Below are 24,713 nucleotides of genomic sequence, written 5' to 3'. Positions count from 1 at the left end.
CACCACCGGAGTGTCATAAAACATGACCCCCCCCTTGTAAATGGCCAAGCAGCTTCAGAACACATGGTGTATAAATGCCACGCTCCAAAGCTGCCTGGATGGTGACACAAAAGGGCCATCTTGTTTTGACCCTTAAGTTAATATAAATAGGTCTGTTCTATGTTAATAAAGAAACATATGTTTGTATGTTGAATATGAAATGACTAATTGGGAACTATGTATTATCTCAATTTCCTTCTTCTTTTTTTAATTTTAGTGTAAACCAGAATATAAAGTTCCTGGATTATATGTAATTGACTCTATTGTTCGTCAGTCTCGTCATCAGTTTGGAACAGACAAGGATGTTTTTGGGCCAAGATTTTGTAAAAATATAACTGCCACATTCCAGTATTTATATCTCTGCCCATCGGAAGATAAGGTACATTTGAAAGCTTTTGATACAACATTGTGACTTGTAAAATTATATATTTGCTTGTTAGAATGGTGAAGATGGAAGCACACAAGTGTAAAACTTGCTCTCATCTCAGTCAGCTTTTTAAAAATTGAGGTGTGGGGGAGCATTTTGTTTCAAAATTGTCTAGGCCTCAAGTAAGCTAATGAAGTTTTATTTTAAAAAAATATGTTGACACTTCTTATTTGAACAGAGTAAGATAGTTCGTGTCCTGAACCTATGGCAGAAAAATGGAGTATTTAAAATAGAAATTATTCAGCCTCTCTTGGACATGGCAGCAGGAGCTAGCAGCACAGCTTCAGTGACTGATGATGCCACTAATAATGAAGGTAGGAAATTTTTGTTGGGTGATCTGTTAACCATGAACATTTTAGCTGCTTTCTCCAGAAATGTTGCAGAGGAATTATTCTGCACAGAAAACCCATTATCTGCACGTAAAAAGATTTTTTGGGGGCTAAGCCTTACCATATTTTTTGTCACATACAGGGAGAAGACTGCATTATTAAAGTACCGTATATACTCGACTATAAGTTGACTTCAAAGTCAAAGGCAGGTTTTGGGGCCAAAATTATGGATTTTTCCATGACCTTGAATAAGTCGAGGTTAAAACTTGGAGGCTTCTTCATTGTGTGTATGTGAGCAAAAGGGACTCTAATTGAGGCTTTTTGCTTCAGCGTTTCAGCTTTCGTTTCAGCCTTCACTGCCCAGTAATATCAAATAATACAAATAGTAATATCAATCACTCACCCAGGACTCTTTCTACTTGGCTCAAAAGAGAAAGAAACTGTTTTCCTGACTGCATGCGGAAATCTGAAAGAGCCGTTATCACCTTACTATACTGACCCATAAATAAGCTGATCTGAGATTTTGGGTCAATTTTTGGGCATAAATTTTTCGACTTACAGACTAGTATATACGATACAGAGAACACTTAGGAATTTATATTGCACTATAGACCAAACTATGTGTGACAAAAAGTAATTAAATATTGGTTGTGTGATTTTGCATGTTTATTAGTGTAGGAAATGTTCTGTAGGGATGGGACCTGATTTGGATCCTGCCTGTAATGAGGAATGGGATTTTATCTTGCAGTCCTGGTTGTCAGTATCTAGCCCACCTGTGCTGCCATTTACTAAATAGAAAGCAATCATGCAGTTGCAGCTTACATAATTATCACCATTTTTAGCTTGGCTCCATCAGCTGAACCTTAAAGGAATAGCTACAGATATATATTTGTGAGACCCTGTAAATGGAATACACGTTCTGTTCTGTAATATACAGTACTCCCTTCCTTTATGCAGGGAATCTGTTCCGGACCCTCCCCCCATGTATCTTGGAACCCCCCATGCTCGCACCCCATTGAAAATAATGGGGCATGTGCACACGGCGCCACAAAAAGTGCGCATCACAGGTGTGTGTGCCGTTCATTATATTGTGCCGTGGCTTCAGCATATGCTGAAAGCTGGGGATGGCACGGGCTCACTGTACATGATGGCAACAGGGGCATAGGATGATGTGGCAACATACCATCCAGTTTAAAGTATCTTGATAAGAAAAGCAAAAAATAAGTCTCTGGCAGTGTTTATAAGTAGTCTACAAGTTGCCCATGTGTCCTTTTGCTTTAAAAAAAACCTTAAAGGGTAAAGGTATACATGGAAAACAGTTACAATCTTATGTTGTATTTAAATAAATTATTTTGTAGGTTCACCACCTCCTACCACAACAATTCCATCAGAGCCTCCCCAGGTTTCTTCTAATTCAGTACCTGCTGTGCCACAATTGCCCAGTTCTGATGCTTTTGCAGCTGTAGCTCAATTATTTCAAACTACACAAGGACAACAAGTAAGCATAAGAGTTTTTATTTGAAAATATAAACATAAATGTATGCTAGTAGAGTGAAATCAATTTTTTGCTCTTCATTGCTTACATCTGGTCTGAAAATAAATCATGGTTTTAAAACATTTACTTATATTTACATCCTCCTTTCTGTCAAGTGAGAATTCAAAATAGCATACATTCTCCCGCCCACCCCACCCTCATGCTTCCAACAACCCCATGAAGTTCTTCAGGCTAAGAGAGTGTGACTGGCCCAAGGCCACCTAGTGAGTGTCATGATTTAGTAGGGCTTCAGCCTGGTCCTTGCAAATTCTTCTAGCCTACTGCTTTAACCATTACATCACACTGGTGTAATATGTGACTATTTAGCTATGTAATTGACCTTGACAATTTATTAAGGAAAGGACCAAGAGGCCTCAACAGGAAACTGTCCCTTTGACTGGCCCAGCAGCTGGGTATATCTAATCATGCTGTGCTAGTACTTTTTTTGAAGGGCTGATAGACTTTATGCAAACACACATCTTGTAGTTATCATGCTTTATAGTGTTTCTCTGTCAAAGAGTTCTAGCTCCTTTTCATATTCTGTCTTTAAGAATCTACAAGACAGAGGAATTGGAGGCACAAGTGTTCCATATATTATCTTGTTCCATAACACTCTAGAGTATGACTGGTGGGAGGGGAAAAGGGATCACCATATTCAAAAGCAGCAGTAGATGTAATATATTAAATCATTGGTTTTGTTTTATGTGTTCCTAAACCCATATTGAGAAATATAGTTTTATTCTTAGTTGCAACAGATCCTTCAGACTTTTCAGCAGCCTCCTAAACCTCAGTCTCCAGTGACAGATAATAATGTGATGGCTCAGGTCCACGCTATTACCACTCAGCTGCAAACTACAACAACACAATCATCAGAACAAAAGCATGATTTCCCAGCCCCAGAACAAAAGACATCTTTTGATAAGGTAATATTTTTAAAGATATTAAGCCAGTGGTTTATTTCAGACAAGATACCATGCTAGAAATTAATTTTGAAAACATAGGAATTGTGAAAGAACTAGATCCTTGGCCCCACACCTTTCCTCTTCTTTTCTTACTGCATGTGACAATTCATTTCCCCTTTTCCTGATTTGACATAAACCACAGCTTGCTGTTTCAGAACAAAAAGCACGTTGAAATAATACCATAGTTTGGATGGAATATGCAGACCTTAATCTGTAGGTTTGATGAATTGGCAAACTGTCTTAAAGGAATGAGGAATTTCTCCATGTGGGGAGAGAAGGGAATTCACAAATTCAATGCACATAATGAGTATGTAATGCAAACTTGTGGAGTAGCATTGTTGTTGAACCATGCCAGTGAGAAATGTTCCTTTTATATTATCTCTTATAAGTAAGATGTTGTGATATCTTCTAAGTTGCTTTTGCATAGTAGATTGTATAGTCCAAGTTTTAAGATTTATATATTTTACCAGATAAACTTTGGGTTTTTCTGGCATCAGGACTAGGTAGACTGTTGGTTGAGAACCTCACCATGTATCCTAATTCATTTGATGTGGCGCAAACAGAAGATCCAGAGGAGCAAATATTGTACTTTAACGTGAAACGTTCTGTGACTACCTAAAATAAATCTATTGTATATGTGCTTTCATAGCTAGGTGTTGATTATATCATATGTCAGCATGTCATTCAGCCGCCATTGCACAGTCCTGTATGTATAGTGTTGGCTATTGGTTCTGCAGGGCTTGGGATGAAGTTGGTTAAATCGTGTCCAACAACAACAAAAACAATAGTAATTTTATTTCTTACCCACCATGAATTGAGGCAGGGAACAACAAAAAACTAACATACAACAGACAATATCAGTTAAAAGCACACATCATTGAAAAGCACACTTCAGTTTAAAAGAACAATTAAAACAAGTACACATTAAAACAATCAATCCATAGTTTAAAAAATCACAATTTAGGCCTGCTGGAAGAGATCGGTCTTTTTTGATGATTTAAATTCGGATAGCATAGACAGCTGTCAAATCTCCTCTGGCAGGTCATTCCACAGTCTAAATGACTGTTCAATTCCAAGAGAAATAGGAGTATTGGAACTAGCTTTCTGCAATTTTAATGGCTACTGTGTATATACTCATGTATAAATCTACAGATTTAAGTCAAAAATTGACCTAAAATACCTGTCGACTTATCCATGGGCCAATGTAAGTACTGTACTTTAAATCTTATAAAAGAAAGGAATCATTCCTGGGTAAAAACCAAGAGTGCAATCTGTCTTGAAAGTACTGACTCCCTTCTATTCCCTCATTTATCAAGCCTTTAGTGTGAGCATAAACAGTTTTGCCCACTGGAATTCTGTAAGTTCTTTGGCACTATTTTCCTTTGTTCATCCTTTAGATCCTTTGTTTGCCCCTATGTTTTGCCCTTGACTTATCCATGGGTCATATCAAAATGCATAATTTGGGCCCCAAAAACTGCCCTCGACCTATACATGAGATGGACTTATAGTCAAGTATATATGGTAGTTTTAGTAAGATCACACAGTTACAGATTTTTAAAAAAAAACCTTTCCCAATCATCAGATAATTGCAGCATCACTCTTTGTTCTTTACTCTTGTTTTAATTTACTGCTCTACAACCTGGGGGGGGGGCAAGAGAGCGAGAGCGAGAGCATACACATATTCATATCATGCTGTTAGTTTCTGAGCTAATCCATACTGCAGAAATAAAGCAGTTTGACACTACTTTAATGCTCATGGCTCCATCCTATGAAATCCTGGGATTTGTAGTTTGGTGAGATATTCACCCTGGTGTGTCAGGTCTGGTGCTTCACCAAAACAGTATGGATTCTTCCTCTGTTCTGTAGGTTTTATAGTGCGACCCTGTTCCAAATCAAGGGTGAGCAACTGTGGAGTGGGTGGGGTGGGCCATTTTAACTCATGTCCTTAACTCTTGCACCCCTTCCCTTAACACAGTGGTTCCCAAACTTTGTTGGGCCGCGACCCCCATTCTGGGCGAAAGTCCCACCCACGACCTCCCTCATTGGTTGGGAGGCGAGGAAGGGGCTGGACTTTCGACTGCCTACAAGCCCCAGTGGGCATTGCGGCCGGATGTCCCGCCCCTTTCTGGCCTCCCAACCAATCAGGGAGGCCGCCGGGGAAGAAGGGGCGGGACTTCAGCCGCAAAGGACGCTGGGGCTTGCAGTCCCATCCCCCTCCCCTTCTCCTCATGGGTGCCTTCGATGTCACCTGTGAGGAGAAGGGAAGGCGAGGAGGCGACCCCAGCTCTTTCACCTTCTCCTCACGGATGCCTTCGATGGCACCCATGAGGAGAAGGGGAGGGGAGGAGGCGACCCTGGCCCCTTCTCCTTGCAGTTGCCGGTGCTGCCGGCACCTGCAAGAAAAAAGGGAGGAGGGGGAGGCAGGGGGGAATCCCAACCTGGCGACCCCCAAGAAAGGGTCGAGCGACCCCCAGGTTGGGAACCCCTGCCTTAACAGCTGCAGTGGTGTTCTCGGTGAGACCAGATGTATTGCAATGTCATTGGTTTCATTTTGACTGATTTTCAGTTTATTGGTAGGAGGGGGGCAGTGGGAGCCATGTGGGCAAAATCACTGAATTTGGTGATGATTTTGACCTGTTTGGGGCCTCTTTTAATTCCCTCCCTCTATATATGCTTGCTGATTTCCCCACTCTCTCAGTTTTGGGATTTTAGCAGAGCTTCAGAGGCCACAAATAGACCATCAAATAGGATTCCACAGGTCACATTTTCTCCAGCCCTGTTGTAAGTACAGTAATAAGAAAGCTGTATGCACATGGCAAACTCTCCAGCATTCCAAGTACTTGGTGTTCTCCATGTATAATGGCAGATTACATTTTTTAATCAATAGTTCTAATTGTATAGAAAAAAATTATTACATTGTTGATGATATATTGTTCCCTTGTCTAATTTTAATTGCTGAAGAAGCTGTTGGATCGATTTGACTATGATGATGAACCAGAAGCAATGGAAGACCCAAAGAAAGAGGAATCACTTCCTTCTCCTTCAGTATCTCAGCCAACCTTGTAAGATTTCTGATAACAGACAAATACATGTTACAATTAAAGCTAGTATTGTAGAAGCCTAAAATTACGTATATGATTCACCCCCCTGTTAAGACATTATTGTTTTGAATTATCTTATTTTGCAATTGTTTGGTTTTTATCAGTTTTCTAAAATAATTTATTTTCTTTTTTTTCTTTTTTTTTCTTTCTTTTTTCTTTTTTCTTTTTGCTTTCAATATATCTTTATTCGTTTTCTCATTATATACATAGTATAAAGCTCCAAAATATTCCATTTCTATTTATAACACCAGTTGTTCCTTGCAACTTTACTTCCTGACTTTATAAATCTTCTTTTGTGTTGCTTGTTTGTCTTCCTTTGCTTCTTGCAATTGTCCATATACAACCCATTTTCTTCCCCAAAATAATTATCACATCATTTCCTATATGAAACTAATAATACATAATCTCATTTTTACTTTTTCCGTTGGTTGTAAATCCACACGTATTCTCCAAAAAATTATCTTATCATACATTTATAACCTTGTTTTGACTAAAATATATTCATTTCCTGGTCCAATATTATATCACTTTAATTTTATATTCACATAACCAAATCAACCAGGTTTTTATCCAGACACCATCTTTTTTCCAAAAACATCATTATTTGTCCCCATTCTTTTTCAATTTTATCTTTCTTCCTATCGTCCAGTTTACATGAGAGTATATCTAGCTGTCTGATATCGCTTAACTTTAATAACCATTCGTCTATTTGTAACTCCTCATTCGCTTTCCAGTGTTTCGCTATAACCATCCTGGCAAGAGTTATCATATACAGTATAATTCTCCACAATTTCTTCTCATCCTCTGCTCTCAGAAAGTGTGTCATGTTCAGCAGATATATCTCTGGTTTTTTCTTGTATCTTATACCAAATATTTGCTGTATTATATTATGTATGTCCTCCCAGAAACCTTTTACTCTTTCACATTTCCACCACATGTGGATCATCATTCCCTTTTCTTTTTGGCAGTTCCAGCAACTGTCAGTTTCCGTTTTAAACATCTTTTTTAGTCTGGCAGGTGTGTAATACCATCTGTTGCTGATCTTTAAAAAAATTTCTTTTAGGACTTGGCACTTAGTAAATGAGTTCGTTTTCCTCCAGGATTTTTCCCATGCTTCTAATGGGATCTCATACCCCAGATCTTTAGCCCAGTCAATCATATATTGTTTTATTGGTTCTCTTTCTGATTCTCTTTCTTTAAACAAATTATAATATTTTGTTATTTTCTTTCCTTCCGGCTCCATTATTATTTTATCTAGCTCTATTGGCTTTACTTCAATTCTCCTTGTTCTTATATCCTCTTTAAATCTGTATCTCATTTGATAATAACTATACCAATTTATTTCTTTACCTTCTTTACTTAATTCTTCTTTAGTTTTTAGACTCAATTCCTGTTTTTCATTTATCTTTATTACATCTTCATATCTTAACCAAGTATTCTGCAAATCCCATCTATTGGCAAAGGCTTCATGAGTTGATACCCATCCTGGTATTTTAAAATAGAATTTGGCTTTAATTATATTCCACGTTTCCATTAATGCTCTCCGAATTGGGTTGTTGTAAAAATCTGTATGTATTAAAGCTTTGTTGTACCAAAGGTACCCGTGCCAGCCGAAACGAAGAATTTCTCCCTCCAGAGTTAGAACACTTTTAATTTTTAACTTAATCCACTCCTCCAGCCAGAGCATATTACACGCCCTCCTATATAATTTAATATCTGGCATGGCACATCCCCCATTCTCCTTCTTTTCCTTTATGTTGTTCCACCTAATTTATTTTCAAGTTAGTTTAATATTTATAGCCTTTCTATAAAAATAAATGAACAAAAATCATATATTGGTTTAGCGTTCATTTGTTCTCTAGCACAACATCAAGGAGGCAGGTTCCTGACCTGATGAGCTTAAAAATTAAAATTTGACTGACAGCAGCAGAGAGAGGGGAGGAAAGTAAAGGTTAGGATAAACAGGTGAAGGATATATATTCAGTTTAAACATTATTTTTATGGGAAGGGAGATTGATGGCAGTCTGCTCTTAACTATACTGAATGTTCTGTTTCTAAAATCTATTTCTGTTCCTCAGTGGATTTCCAAGTGAAGGCATACAACAACCGGCTTATCCCCAGATCCCAAATATAGATCAGTTTCAGCAGCGAATGTTGGGAATGCCACAGGATCCTATGCTTCATCAGGTACTGAAACATTTAAAGACATTTCCTTTGTTACATGCTTACTATTTAGTATTTAGATTTGGGAGTTTGTCTTTTCTTTGAGATTCATGGATAACACCTGTATCTTTTTGTTCAAGGTTGCACTTCCTCCAAATGGACAGATACCAAGCTATGGGCTTCTACCTGCCCCACAGTTTCCTTCCATAGCTCAACCTGTTATACAGCCTTCATCACAGGTTCAGCAATCTTTCCAGCCTTCTTTTCCAGCACAAAGTGACTCACATATACAGAAAACACATCAACAGGTAAGCAACTCTTTATAGCCACAATGTTGAGCCTAGTGCCCTAACTTACTTCCAGAGAGAGACTGACCATTTCATGCTTTCATGAAATTCATGGTTTAATGTACATTATATTATAACAATTAAAAATCATGGTAGAGCATGTGTTAATTGATATAGTGTAGTAATTCTTTGTGTTCTCAGATTGATTTCACAGTGTGCACTTTGTGCTTTTTGAAGGAATCTGCTCTTATGTTATTCCTCAGCCTTCCCCAACATAATGCCCTCTAAATGTTTTGGACTCCAGCTTCTATCATTGCTCACCACTGGCTGCAGCATTTTGTCCCTTGATTACAAGATATGTTTGGGCAATCTTTGTTGTTGTTGTTGTGTCTTCAAGTCATTTCTGACTTATGGTGACCCTAAGGCGACCCTATTATAGAGATTTCTTGGCAGGTTTCTTCAGAGGGAGTTTGCCATTGCCATTATCTGAGGCTGAGAGAGTGTGACTTGCCCAAGGTCAACCAGTGGGTTCCATGGCCAAGCTGGGCAATCTTACTTTGGCTTAATAAGGTGACATAGAAGTGGCCCATATGGAATTGTGCATAGCCCCTCTAGTCTTTCTTTGGTGAAAATAAGTGTGAAAAAAATGTAGTGTGTGTGTGTGTGTGTGTGTGTGTGTGTGTGTGTGTGTGTGTATGTATATATATACGGTATATATATACACACACATACATACAGTCCGTCCTCGCCTTACGCGGGGGATCCGTTCCGGATCCCGCCGCGTAAGGTGAATTCCGCCTATGCTCGAGCCCCATTGGAAACAATGGGGCTCGTGCACGGCAGCACGGGAGTGAGCCGGGCGCAACGGGCGCACGCGCCCATTCAATTGAATGGGACGCGCCGCCCCGCGTGTGCCCCGCGGCTTGAGCGCGTATGCTCAAGGCTGCATATGGCGCGCCCACGTATGGCGCGGGCGCGCTGTATAACAAAGGCTTGGTGAGAGTAAGTGGGGGGAAAGGTAATTTTTTAATTTATTTTTTGACAGATGTGGAACATAAAAGTGCAACTTCTTAAACAAAGTTCATTCCTGAGGACACTATTACTGTTTTTGAACAATCATGTCTGTAAACAGTCATAGTGTTCTCAGGAATGAACTGTGTTGTTGTTTTTGTACAACCTATAACTGTCAATGAGAGCAGTTCAACAGTGGAACACGCTCTCTCAAAGTGGGTGGAGTCTTCTTTGGAGGTTTTTAAACAGAGGCTGGATGTCTATCTGTTGGGAGTGCTTTGATTGTGTATTTCCACATGGCAGGGGATTAGACTGGATGGCCCTTGAGGTCTTTTCAAACTTTGATTCTATGACTGGGTTTCATTTTGGTGCTCAAGATTGTTCATGAGTTTCAAGTAACAGATGTTTTAACAAAAATGGTAGAAAATGGCATCTGAGACGAATTCTTGCTCTGTACTTTCACTGGGGGAGCTGCATTTGCTTATCATACTTGCAAACTCTGTATTCATTATTCATGCCATAACCAACATTTTGCATTGTTACATGAAGCCATAGGTTTAGGAGAGTTATTCTACACATTATTTATTTCTCTGGACAAACTTCATCTCAAGTGGTTAGCAGCAACAGAAGTAGATGTGGCAATAGGAACAAAACAATGTACTGATTGACATTGAATATTATATTATCTCACCTGTTTTTCTGCCACAATAAAGCTGACTGGGGACATAAGGAATGTTTGGGTGAAGAAACCTCTTGCTTCAATATTTACATCTGTTCTGGGTAGGCTTTTATCTTCCTGTAGCTCTTCATAGCATAGACAAAGTAAAATTAGACTAGTAGGAAGGAAGTTTGAAAATTATTGAAAGGAACATTAGCAGTTTAAGATATGCTGATGACAACATACTACTAGCAGAACACAACACAGTCGTGGAAAGATGAATGAATTCAGTGAAGAAAGTACACAGGCAGTTGAACATTAAGGGGGAAAACGACCATAGATGAAATATATAACTTTAAAGTAGATGATGGACATTGACATAGTTCAAGATTTTCCATACCTTGGCTCAGTCATTAATCTCAGTGGAGACTGCAGTCAAGAAATCAAAAGAATAGGACATGGAAGGGAAGCTATGAAGGAAAAAGATAAGATCCTGAACTGTAAAGATATGTCATTGAATACTAAAGTTAGGATTGTCTATTTCATAATATTTTACATTTTTGTGTATGATGGTGAAAGCTGGACAGTGAAGAAAGCTGATAGGAAGAAAATCAACTGATTTGAAATGTGGACTTCAGATATTGTTGACTGCTGAAAGCACAAATAAATGTGTCCTTGAGCAAACCAAGCCTGAACTCTTGCAGCCAAAGCTGACTAAACTGAGACTGACATACTTTGACCATGTCATGAGAAGGCATGACTCGCTAGAAAATACAATAATTCTTGGAAAAGTAGAAGGCAGCAGGAAAAGAGGTAGACCGTAATTCCAGATAAATAGGCTCAGTCAAGAAAGCCATGGCCTTGAATCTGCAAGACCTGAACAGTGCTTTTGATGATAGGGTGATTTAGAGGTCTTTCATTAATAGGGTTGCCATAAATCATAGTTGATTTGACAGCAGTTAACAACAACAAAACTCTTTGAGGCTGTGGGTTCAGACATGAGGATGCTCTGTTTCAGCCATTCTCTTCCTAGTATGTGATAGGACTATCTGTGCACAGGAGAGTGAAGACAATTAATTGCCAATGCTAATATGTGAAAATCCACAGCAATGTGCCTAATACACTTAGGTGTAGTCTAGCCCCTTGACATCTATTATTTCTTGTAATTAGAATTTACAGAATGTGGATGTTTTCAGTTTTCAAAATTCTTTGAAATATCAAAGAATAGGCTGATAGAAGGTGTGCACGTGCTTCTGTGCGCTGTGGGTGCAAGCCCCATTAGTTCCAATAGGACTCCAGCATACACTGATTTCCCCTTACACGGAGGGATCAGAACGGATCCCCGCACAAGGGGAGGACCCACTGTACAAATATATTATTTAGACATGTCACAGAATCACACACATGTGCTCAGGTTTAGTTACATGTGGATTAAGAAATTAACATTTGTTAGGACTAACCTTTACTATTCACTCTGTTAATTTAACTACTTAAATTGTATTTTAATTGAGTAATATTTTAATAGTAGTACAGACATGCAAACAAACCCAACAACTGAAATAATGAATACCTGTGAATGAACGTTGAGTTATAATTGGCATTCCAAACAGTTCAGCTGTTTAATGTTAAAGTTGTAACTGATGAGTGAAAAGAAACAATAGCAGTGATAGATTCTTGGTCAATGTTTTAGGAAATGGAAGTAAATCAGCCTCCTGTTCAAGAAGGAAAGAGGCATGAGAACAGAAAGTCAAGATCTAGATCTGCATCTAGGTAAGAATTAAAAATTACACACACACACACACACGTTTACATTTTTATATTTATTTAGCATTTGTAACCGAAACAAAAGCTTATAGAGCATTTTGATAATAGTTAATTGAACATTTCCTGCACACAGGCTTATGATTTTTACGCTGACCCAAAAGGGAAAAAGGATGGGATGGGAGGAGCGTAAAAATTAAGTTCAGCAGCAACTGAGTCCTGGCAAGATGAAAGTGCGCCTGGTTGCTCTTCTTATCCCTCTGCAGCCAGAGCAGTGACTGGTGAAAGGAGTAAGATGAAGAAGCAGCAACTGGGCCCAAGTATGATAGATCTGTGACTGGTTGCTCTTCTTATATAGAATAATACGAAGATGTATGTAAATTGACTGATTAATGTAAAACTTTCTGTGGTTAAGACCATATCTTTTAGTTTTGATTATTCACCAAAATGAAAATTCGAGAAAAAGACATATAATACTGTAAAAGCTTCAATATGTTATATTCATTATAACAGAAATCTTTTTACAAAATAATGTAAATTTATTACTGGACAAATTTGAAGAAAGTAAATGTATACCCAGTTTTCTCAAAATGAAGAGACATGAAATGTGCATTCTGATTTGCTCTTATTCTCAACATGGAAATGGCGGAAGACACATACTTGGTATAAAAGCCTGGAGTATGCTTTTCAGGATTTCTTACAGGTCAAAGCCACATTTGAGGGACTTTACTCTTCATATAATAATTACAGATTTGGAAATTGGAATGATTTACTGTCAGCCAGTGTGGTATCTTACTGAATTATTTTGTCTACTAGCTTTTCAACATTTTTGCTTAATATAAGGTCACCCAAAAGGAGAAGGTCACGCTCTGGTTCTCGAAACCGAAGATCACGTCATCGTCGTTCTCGTTCCCGTTCTCGAGATAGACGTCGCCATTCTCCTAGGACACGTTCCCAGGAGAGACGGGAGAGGGAGAGGGAGAGAGAGAGGAGGGGAAAGGGCCTTCCTCCAATCAAGCCAGAAACTGTTAGTGGTGAGTATTATCTCTCTCTTTCTTAGCAAGTATAGGGAATATTAATGCTTGCTTCCATTTTTTTCTTGATTTGAATAAAGTTCTGATGAGATGTGCACTTGGAACATTAGGCAAATTCAAGATATCTGTACTTAGTGTAACTGAAATAGTGACAAAACCTTGTTTGCTAAAGACACAGTTACACCTGAAGAAGTGCTGGTTTGTTTTTAACACAGAAGTATGCTTAAACATTTTATTTTCCCCTCTTAGTTTGCAGTACAACGCTCTGGTTAGGTCAGCTGGATAAACGAGCAACACAGCAGGATGTTGGAGGTCTTCTAGAAGAGTTTGGTCCAATTGAATCCATAAATGTGAGTATGAAACAAGAAAGTAATGACTAGTAAAATGCTATTCAGCATTTTAGTTGAAGTACTTTTCAGCAGTCTATGTAGAGTTGTTTGCAACACATTCTAACACAATTATTTGTATTTCTGTTTAAAATCAGATTTGAACTTGTTTCACATAATTTTATGGAATAACAGTATGCCCTTTTAAAACTATCCTGGCTTTGTCTGTATATTCAAATTTGCAGTTAGAAGAAATTGAAATAAAAAGTGGTGCATGCTAGCAACAGTTGTTGAATGTTATTACTTGATTGTGGACATTGTATGACTGAAAGATTGCTTTAGCACATATAGAAATGACAAGATAAGTAAATTTTCAGAGGTGGAACTCTTTGGTTTATGCTTTTTTGTGTGTGTTAGGCACACCTTAAAGTGTAATACTATTATTATTTTTCTTTAAAAATATATGATTTTTTTTTTGTTAAACATACTTCCATTTTTCTGTACTTGTAATAGATGATACCACCAAGAGGATGTGCCTATATTGTAATGGTGCAGAGACAAGATGCATACCGTGCCCTGCAGAAACTAAGTCGTGGTAACTTTAAAGTGAATCAGAAATCAATAAAGGTATTATAACATTAGGGATTTTTTTAGTGTAAAATAACAGGACATCCAGAGTTCTTGATAAAGTATCAAAACTCTTCTTCACTTGCTTGGCATGAGATGGACCAAGAGCAATAATATATGTAGAAGAAAAACATTTCTTTTCTTAGTAAATGTCTAGATAATTACTATTTCCCTGTGACCCTATATCTAGAGCAGTGTTCCCCAAACTGTGCCCTTTAAGAGAGTTTGAACATCAGCTCCCAGAAGCCTCAGCCATGTTGGCTAGTAGTATGGGATTCTGGGAGCTGAAGCCCAAAATCCCTTAAAGGGCATAGTTTGAAGACCACTGATCTAGAAAGTTGTTTGACAAACAAAATGTTAAGCATGTAGGAAATTTTCAACTGGAAAAAATAAGACAACAAGGATGATAAGTATGTGATGTTATAATTAGAGCAGTGTTAGTACAGTACCATTTAGAGGAGTGTAGCTGTGTGCAAAGACAAAAGAAGTCAGGGGCCGATTAAAACCAAGATGTGATGAACTGAACCTACATAACTTTATCTGCCATTCAGTTGAGTCCATTCTGACTGCTTTCACTTTGTTGTTGTAGGATCCTGAGATAGGAAACCATTTGTTCTCTATAAACTGCAGATTGCTTTGTCTGTTCTTGCTACAGTATTTGATAATTTATGTATTTACTATATACCATCTGAAGTCTGCTTAAAATGGTTGTTGCCTCACATTGTAAACTGTTTTACATTTTCATCCCTTCTTTGGAAGAGGGCCCAGTTTGTGTTTTGTCTTTACATTGCTGTTTGTTGATTAAAAATAATGTTTGATGACAGTATAGAGCAGTGGTCTCCAAACTGTGACCTTTAAGAAGAGATTTTGGACTTCAGATCCCAGAATGCCAGACTATTGGCCAACATGGCTGAGGTTTCTGCTAGCTGAGACCATTGGTATAGACTAGAGGGTGATCTGAATTATAAACTGTTTTAGGTGGAAAAGGAAGCCAAGGAACATATCTTTTATGGGGAGAGAGTTTGTGTAGATTGTGCATAGTAGTTTTATTATACTTAGTTGCCCTTAATCAGCTTTTTTCAAGGATTTTAAAAAATGTTAATATATGTGTTGTTCTTTCCTGTCTTCTAATTTATACGTAGTATCATCCCTCTGCTTTTCACATTTTGCTGTGCTAAGTACAGTTTCTCAATAGGAAGGAAAAATAAAAATAAATCACAGCCTAATAAGTTTGTTGCTTTTTTCTTCAGATTGCTTGGGCTTTAAATAAAGGAATTAAACCTGACTATAAGCAGTATTGGGATGTAGAATTGGGTGTTACATATATACCATGGGGTAAAGTTAAGCCTGAAGATTTGGAAAGCTGCTGTGAAGGAGGAATGCTGGACAATGAAACACTTAGTCCTGGTAAGAAGTGTCTTTATAAGAGTCTAAAGATGTGTCTTTAGAAAGTAATATTTATATCAAAATCATTTTTACATGAAGTATATATCTTTAAAATGTGCAAGTTTACTCTGCCTGCTTTGAAGCTAAACTATTATAAATCAGAATCCACTTGGCAACTTTTAAGGATGCAGAATAGCTTTGAGAGGGGACAACTTGCAGTAGAGAAGCAGCCTGGGAGGTGCTTACTAGAATATAAGAAGAGTAGCACAAAACTAGCAAACAGAAAAGAAATCAACCTGCATACCATTACATCCCCAAAGGTGGCCCCCTTTTTTGCACATTACAACAAACCAGGGAGCCATAAGAACCTTGGTTGAGCACCAGTATTTGTTGAATACAAATACCATGCAGTTCATCTTGCCCACTTGTGCCAGCTTGCAATAGGAGTGGCTAAACTGCTTTGCAGGTGGTTTATTGTGGTTTGTGAATATGGTTCCCTGGCTTATACCCTGCCCCATCCACAAGCCAAAGCAAGAAAGTATTGAATCAAATCACTGCATGTGACCACACTAAAAGTGGTTTTGTTGCCCCATCTGGTTCCTATGTAACCCCCTTTTGTGATTGTTCATGCTAGCTATTTTGAAGCAGCATGTGCAGTATTACGCCTAACCTGTGGAGGTAAGCCAGCAAGAACTGGAAGGTTCTAAATGTTTTAGATACTGAAGACTGAAAAGAATATAGAATAGCCTAGAATGGATTTCCTAGAATGGATGGGCAAATAACCATCATTTAAAAGGGTAGCAAAAGTCGGCAGATGTAGTACTTAAGAGTCAAATGCAGAATGTAGGTACTGAAGACTCTTAAGCTGTGTGAAACTGTGGCATTCATAGTGGTTTATTAAGTAGTGCATGCTTCTTGTGAGAGAAAGGGTCAGGCCCTCCCTCCCACCTGTCTCTTACAATACTAGATTTTACAGTCACTAATGAAATTGATTGGTGGTATATTCAGAATACACAAAGGGGAATAGTTTGTCTAATTATACATAATTTATATCTGAAATTAACTGCTACTGTATTTTTGTGTGCATGTTTAATAATCTTTATCTTTGTCAAGGTTTATTAATAACTATTATGTATAACTTTTATTGGCCATAATAGTTAAATGAAATCCTTTAAAGGGCCCCTTTGAATACCAGTTGTTCGCACAAGCTTTGACTTTGTTACCTACCCTATATACTTGTCAGTAAGTTGAAAAATGTATGCCCAAAAATTGACCCCAAAATCCCAGGTCGACTTGTGTTCAGTTCAGTATGGTAATATGATTGCAGCTCTTTTAGATTTCTCCACCTGTGCAGTGGGGAGAGAGGCTTCTCTCTCTCCTGAGCCAGTTGGGGAAGCAGAGAGAGTGGTGGCTGCTTGGTTGCAGCTTTTTTAAAGGTCTCTCTCTATCTTGCCCATGTGTGCATACATACATGGACACACACATTCCATTTCTGTTTCCCTTGCTGTCTCGGGAGTGAACACTGAAAGAGCCGTTGGGGAAGCAGAGAGAGTGATGGGTGATTTGTTGCTGCTTCTTTAACAGTCTCTTGTATGCGTGCATACATACACATACTAAGGGAGCCTCAACTTTTTCCCCTAGACTTATGTATGGGTCATACTGAAATCCATAATTTTGGCCCCCAAACCTGCCCTCGACTTACTCATTTTTAACTTTAGAATCTTCTTTAGAATCTTAAAATCATTGATTTGACCCCATCATTACCACTTAATTACTTCATAATTCTCCCTATAAGTGTGAGATAGGAGGAAGAGCAAGTGATTAATGCTGCCATTAATATGTGCTCACAAGCATGGCTGTAATTTTGCAAGTAGATTGCTTTGGGTTAAATCTTTGACATCTCCAGGTCCAGCTGAGATAAATCCCTCTGGAAGCTTGATGAATTGTGTCTAGTCAATTCTGAATTAGATGTGCCACCTAGTATAAGTAGCATCCAGTGGTCCTGTGTATTACTGTTTCCTCAGAATCTTAAAATGTTGAAGTTTATTTCAGATGTGTCATCAAAACTTTCAGCCTACACAGTACATGGCACAAATTTCTACCAAAAGTTAATCAAGATACAGTTTAGCATGTTTACCTAAATTTAGTAAACAAAATAAAACAAAAGGCAATAGGTTAACTCTACAGGTATAACAGGTTGCTTCCATAGTGACAATCAAATACTTGATGGAGAAAACAAAGGAAATGTGCTTAATATACCATAAATATATTCAGACAAATGAAACACTTGTTTTGAAATTCTTTTACAGCTAATTTTAATGGATGTTTTCATTACACCAACTCAGTAGCATAGGCATATCTAAAGAGTTGTGGAGCACCATCATGGTATAGTGGTTTCAGTCTTAGACTGGACACTGGGAGACCAGGGTTCAAAACCATGTTTGATGACCTTGGGCAAGTTGCACTCTCTCAGTCTCAGAGGAAGGCAAAGGCATTCTTTCTCTGAACAAATTTTGTCAACAAAAATCCTGTGATAGGTTTGCATTAGGGTCAGAAATGACTTGAAGGCACACAACAACAACAACAGAGAATTGTGTACATGCATATGTGTTTGTTTTTAGGGAATCAACATAGGAATAAATTAGTTAGACTCAGGCTTTACCATTCTATGTATAAAAATGAATATGACCATGGAAGGAATAATCTTCCTTGTGGGAGTGGGCTTGACCAAAGGGTGCTCAACAATGGCTTCTTTTCATCCTGGAGAGAAGAGACAAGTGGGGTCCCACAGGGTTCTGTCCTGGGCCCAGTGCTATTCAACATCTTTATCAATGATCTGGATGACAGAATGGGGGCATACTCATCAAATTTGCAGATGACACCGAATTAGGAGGAGTAGCTAATACCCCTGAGGACAGGATCAAAATTCAGAATGCCCTTATTAGATTAGAAAGCTGGGCCAAAGCTAACAAAATGAATTTCAACACAGAGAAATGTAAGGTACTGCACTTAGGGCGGAAAAATGAAATGCACAGATATAGGATGGGTGACACTTGGCTGAACGAGACTACCTGTGAAAGGGATCTGGGAGTCCAAGTAGACCACAAATTGAACATGAGTCAACAGTGCGATGTGGCAGCTAACAAGGCCAATGCGATTTTAGGCTGCATCAATGGAAGTATAGTGTCTAGATCAAGAGAAGTAAGAGTGCCACTATATTCTGCTCTGGTCAGGTCCCACCTAGAATATTGTGTCCAGTTCTGGGCACCACAAGTTAAAAAGGATGTTGAATAACTGGAGCGTGTCAAAAGGAGGGAGACTAAAATGTTGAGGGGTCTGGAAACCAGGTCCTATGAGGAGAGACTTAGGGAGCTGGGGATGTTTAGCCTGGAGAAGAGAAGGTTAAGGGGTGATAAAATAGCCCTGTTTAAATACTTGAAGGGATGTCATATTGAGGAGGGAGCAAACTTGTTTTCTGCTGCTCCAGAGGCTAGGACCCAGACAATGGATGCAAGGTCTAGGACAGTGGTTCCCAACCTTTGTTGGGCCGCGACCACCTTTGGGGACGAAAGTCCCGCCCGCGGCCTCCCTGGTCAGTTGGGAGGCTGGGAAGGGGCGGGACTTGCCTCCATTCCCTTCTTCCTTGCGCATGCCTGTGCCAGCACGGGCACTCACAGGGAGAAGGGAAAGGAGGGAGCCCCGCTCCCATCCCCTTTTCCCCGCACAATGCCTGCTCCATCGCCGGCACCCACGGGGAAAAGGGGAGGCGGGGGGATTCCCAACCTGGCGACCCCCAGGATCAGAACCCCTGCTCTAGGAAAAGAGATTCCACTTCAACATTAGGAAGAACTTCCTGACAGTCAGGGCTGTTCATCAGTGGAACAAATTCCTTCAGAGTGTAGTGGAGTCTCCTTCCTTGGAGGTCTTTAAACAGAGGCTAGATGGCCATCTGTCAGGGATGCTTTGATTTAAATTTCCTGCATGGCAGGGGGTTGGACTGGATGGCCGTTGCAGTCTCTTCCAAATCTATGATTCTATGATTGATCTTTGATGTTAGTTTTTGGTAAAAACTAACATGAGTTGTTGCTTTTGTAAATACAGCATTTGATTTCTGAAGAGCAATGAGATTTCAGCATAGATAAGGATTTGTTACATGATCTGTGATTGATTACTTTATGGAAATTGAAAATTCAGGATTGTTTGCTGGCAACAGAAGTAAGCAAAATATATGTGGGCTGCCAAAGCATTGGTGATATGTTGAGGGAAAATTTTTTTGGAATGTAATATTTTTGTCATATTTATGTTCGTTATTTTGTTTTGTTGGAATAAACTAATCAAAATTATTATAAAAACAATTTCATTGAGACAAATGATATAACATCAGTACATTGCAGGGAAAACCCTAAAATTGAGAATATGTACATTCTCTTAATTTTTTATTTGTATCTTTCCTGTAGAATGGAAAGGAATTCCCAAAAAATCAGAAAACCAAGGAGCTCAGAATGGTGGTGCAGGAAGCGGAGACACTGCACATAATGAACAAACATTGCCTGTATCTAAAACTTTATCAGTTCAAATGCCTGTTCCTATACCTACACCAATAACTATGCCTCCACCACAGGTACGTTTTGTTTTGTTTTTCTATATTTTTGGTGGATATTTGCAAGTTAAAATGTGCAGTGCGCACAGCATATTGTGTAATGGGTATTAATGTGATTTTTTTTAATGATGAAAACTGCATTTTGTCTCATTCCACTGATTTGCAAGTTATTCTGCAAGTAAGGCAGAATAGCAAGCTCTATAGTTTTTAATCTGGAAAATTTACATGTGAGAATGAAAAAGAAAGCCATGAAACTATAGCTTCAGTTAATTTCACATTTAGTTGTGTGTCGTCTCTCTTCTTGAATTTTATGAGCATTCAAAACATCTTACCATCCACACAGAATGCAGTGTAATCTGTGTAAAGATAATGTTTCACATCTTCAGTAATAATCTCACTTGATTTTCAAATTCTATACTGTATTTGAAAACTGAACATTTGTGCTGAACGGTGAGAACTCTCTATCCAATGATTTTTTAGGCATGGATTGAACTATCCACAGCTTGAAAATATTTTAAAAATATATAAATTCCCTTAAGTAAACTTTGATTTTGCCATTTTATATAATGAGCACCATTTTACTAAGCCAATGTGTTTAATGGTGCTTGAGCATCCATGGATTTTGCTATCCTAGAACCAAACCCCAGTGGATACCAGGGGCCCAAGGTACTTATAATTCCTTATTTAATAAAAATCTACCCTATGAAGATAATCCACTTTCTTTAAATGAGATAATTATACCTTTCATTGTTAAGACATGTACTCCAAATACAATAATCTTTATAACTGTTAAACAATCTCCCTCCATTTCTCTTTTTCAAATTGCCTTGTTTTGCAATAAAAACATTCATGTCAACTAAAAATCAATCTGTGGTTCCTGATTTGCTATTCACATTTGAACTTCATTTAGCAATCTCTGAACAGATCATAGTTAGGTTAGAGCCATATCCACATTCATTCATTCTTGAGCTAAATTTTTGCAGTGCTTCTGTGCTGAGACTGCATTATAATTGTGCCACTTTTTTTTTTTTATGTTTCCACTTTATCTTGAATAACTGGCATTTAAAATACAGCGGACACTCAATATCCACAGACTTGCCATCCATGGATGGCAAGCCCTGTTTCTTTCAGTGGGGATGCGTGGAAAAAGTTACATTAGTGATTGCACGCATGTTGTGCCCACCTTTGAAATTAGGGGGACTGAGGTCCCATATTTTTCTTTAAATGGGGGGGGGGGTGTCCAGAATGGATCTCCTGCGGATACAAAGGGCAGACTGTAATACCAATTTAAAACTGACAAGAGGCTCGAACTTGACCAAATTACTGAGGAGACAATCCCTTCTAAATCAAGCTACACAATGAATGCATCAGGATTAAATATGATAATTTGTTCAACTGTTAATCATTTCAAGCAGATTTATTCATCACAAACACATAGTGGATAGTTCTAGAAGATCTATTATATGGCAGAGAATCTAAACTGAATCAAATATGGCCTTATAAAAGGGTCAGAAGGCTTTCAGATGTCTTGAATGGGAATTTCTCTTTCTTCATGATCTCAGTGACTCACCTGTGGGTCACTTGTGCCTGTACAGTCATTTGGGCAGTAGCCTTGCTTTTATTTAATACGCATGTCTGTAAGTCTTTCCTGACATGTGCCAGCTCTTTTTGTCCACTACAGTAGTAGCTCTGAGGGAAGGGTGCTTTTCAGGGCCGGTGCAAAGGTGCCTCCCATCTGAATAACTAACTGTGTGTGACTAGGGGGGAGGCTAAGAGGTGATATGATAGCCGTGTTTAAATATGTGAAGGGATGTCATATTGTGGAGGGAGCAAGCTTGTTTGCTGCTGCTCCAGAGAACAGACCCCGGAACAATGGATGTAAGTTACAGGAAAAGAGATTCCACCTCAACATTAGGAGGAACTTCCTGACAGTAAGGGCTGTTCAACAGTGGAACACACTCCCCTGGAGGGTAGTGGAGTCTCCTTCCTTAGTGGTCTTTAAACAGAGGCTGGATGGCCATCTGTCGGGGATACTTTGATTGAGATTTCCTGCATGGCAGAATGGGGTTGGATTGGATGGCCCTTGTTGTCTTTTCCAACTCTACGATTCTATGGTTTCTTGGTTTTATGCTTGGTGGTTTTTGTTTGTCTGTTCAGTGGTATATGGTCCCAAATCATTCAAGAAATAGCTCAAGAGTCATGCATTTATTTCTGGTGCATGTTCTGTTTGGGGAATGAATATGTTTCTCATGTTAGGAATCATTCATACATCAGATATATAAAAATTAAACCTGCAGTTAATTAAAGCTTCTGAGATGATCATTATAGTTGGTATTTGTTCCTGATCATCTGCATCTCTAGAACAGTTATTATAGAAGATGTCACTGATATTGTTGTCAGGTTTGTTGCCAATGGGTATGGAAGTGACCATGGTACCCTCTACTGTATTGGCATTGCAGTAAGAACAGTGTCCCTGTATGTACAAGTAGTACCAATCTTTACAACTAAGGACTTGACTGCAGAAAGATTTGCAGCCTATATACCATAAAAAGAAGAAAATTCCTGGGGAAGAAGAAAAAATTCTGATTGTATCCTGGCTGAAGTGCAAGTTGAAGCTGGATCTCATCTGTCAGTGCAGGTCATGGAAACTTTACAGAATAAAACTTGGTCAACCCATCCATCCCTTCAGCCTTTGTATCTTTCATCCAGCAAAGTTGTTATCCTCATCAACCATTCTGCCTTACTGTCTAATACCTCATCTGATGCAGCTTCAACAGTATTGAAGCATGTGCAGCAGTGTTTCGAGAGAATCTCCGCAGAGAATGTTCTTTATTTACAGACTTCCAAATGGAGAGATTGTGGAGAGTTTGACAAAGGAACTAATTCATAATACCATAGATATTATATTGTTGATACACAATTGAGATGTTCCAAAACTGCAACCTATCTTACATTGTTGACAGTGATCTAGTGTGCAAAGAAACATCAGCAGATCTTGATCACCTTGGCACACAGATAGTCAGTGTCATTCCAGATCAAGATACTTGTACTGCAGCCACTCACTCACAAACCATAGGGTTGCGAGTTCAATACCAGCCCAGGGGCTCAAGCTCGACTCAGGCTTGCATCCTTCCAAGGTCGCTAATGTGTACGCAGTGGGCAGTTAGCTTGCACTTTGTAAACCGCTTAGAGTGTGTTTAAGTGCATTCATAATTGGTCTAGAAATGTACTTGCTATTGCTATTGATCCCAGTGTTCAAGATGTGGGTCACACTGATCCTGATCATCTTCTTCTATTGTTTGTTTGTTTGTTTGTTTGTTTATTACCTGCCTCACGGATGAAGGCAGGGAACAACAAATCAATAATGAACAGCAACAATTAAAACATTAATTAAAACATGCAGCAGTTGAAAAGGACAAATAAGACACACACATTTTAAAACAGTCCACATTTAAAATTCAACATTCAAATCCACAATTGATCAAGGAGATGGTGGTTTTGAATGTCAAAATTGGTAGATCAGAGGTATAGGGAAGATGGTCACAGTTTTCATACCATGAAATGAAAAGAGGTAATTCCCTCTTAACATGACCCTAGATCTTCATTGAGACACTACCTAGATAGACAACCCCCTTGGAAAGTGTCTTACATCTATCACAATTATTCTTACCTTCAACACCCATATGATGATTCAGAGATCATCAGACAACATCCTCCTTACAGAGCTTCTTGCCCTCTGATTTTCCCTGGAGTGATACTGTCTGCCTTGGTATCAAGATGCTCTCCATCACCTGGAATTCAACAAAGGTTTTTCTAAACAAATCAAGATGTTGGTTAGAATATATTCAAAATTCACAATTGATCAAGGAGATAGAACTTGCCTTGACAGCTGCCCTTTTATCAATGGCAATGCATGTTCAAGTCTTTGTGGCTCCATCCATACTTCAGTTATAACATTCTGCAGTACCTTCTGTAATCTAGCCACTAAGTATGGTACCTGCTGTGCCACTAACTGGAGAGCCTCACTCTCCAATAATACCAACTCTTCAAACAGGAAAAAGAATTGAGGCTAAAACTAATGCATCCTCAAAATTAATCCCCAGAGACCTGCATCCAGTATCAACTGCAGCTGAGGACAAGTTAGATTCATCCTGCATGTCCTTGCAGGGTCCATCTTTGACCCTATTAGACTCAGCATTAGGAAATCAGGATCCTTTATTGCAAACAAATGATGTGTTAGACCTTTTGTTGAACAGAATTTAAGAATTGCAAGAATACCAGGGGCATGGGAGCATTTTTTGTTTTTGAGCCCCCAAGCCATTTTAATTCTAGGAGAGGTCTTTTTCTAAAATAGGAAGTGACTTCCTGTTGCTAAAGAAAGAAAAAATGCCTCCCTCATTCCTGGCAAAAATGCCCCCCCCCCCATACTTAAAAGGCATTTTGGGGCAAAAATTGATACCTTCATGTG

The 24,713-nt window shown here is 38.7% G+C and overlaps 1 protein-coding gene across 5 annotated transcripts in view; it reads left to right on the top strand.

The window, feature by feature from the left end:
* Positions 1–24,713, top strand: part of SCAF4 (SR-related CTD associated factor 4) — a 72,413-nt gene that overhangs the window by 31,525 nt on the left and 16,175 nt on the right. For 2 of the 5 annotated variants that reach the window (XM_042456111.1, XM_042456116.1), the window contains exons 4-16: positions 257–418; positions 645–780; positions 2,154–2,293; positions 3,076–3,252; positions 6,253–6,353; positions 8,471–8,579; positions 8,696–8,863; positions 12,202–12,281; positions 13,089–13,306; positions 13,556–13,656; positions 14,146–14,259; positions 15,510–15,666; positions 20,103–20,266. In XM_042456111.1, coding sequence (XP_042312045.1) covers positions 257–418; positions 645–780; positions 2,154–2,293; positions 3,076–3,252; positions 6,253–6,353; positions 8,471–8,579; positions 8,696–8,863; positions 12,202–12,281; positions 13,089–13,306; positions 13,556–13,656; positions 14,146–14,259; positions 15,510–15,666; positions 20,103–20,266 — 1,827 coding nt within the window. The remainder of the gene's footprint in view (positions 1–256; positions 419–644; positions 781–2,153; positions 2,294–3,075; positions 3,253–6,252; positions 6,354–8,470; positions 8,580–8,695; positions 8,864–12,201; positions 12,282–13,088; positions 13,307–13,555; positions 13,657–14,145; positions 14,260–15,509; positions 15,667–20,102; positions 20,267–24,713) is intronic. The other 3 variants (XM_042456112.1, XM_042456115.1, XM_042456114.1) reach the window with 3 other exon arrangements.

The sequence above is a fragment of the Sceloporus undulatus genome, chromosome 3 (genome assembly GCF_019175285.1).
Source record: "Sceloporus undulatus isolate JIND9_A2432 ecotype Alabama chromosome 3, SceUnd_v1.1, whole genome shotgun sequence".
NCBI classification, from domain to species: Eukaryota; Metazoa; Chordata; class Lepidosauria; order Squamata; family Phrynosomatidae; genus Sceloporus; species Sceloporus undulatus.
The sequence above is the reverse complement of the archived record's forward strand: the minus strand, read 5'-3'. Positions and strand labels throughout refer to the sequence as shown.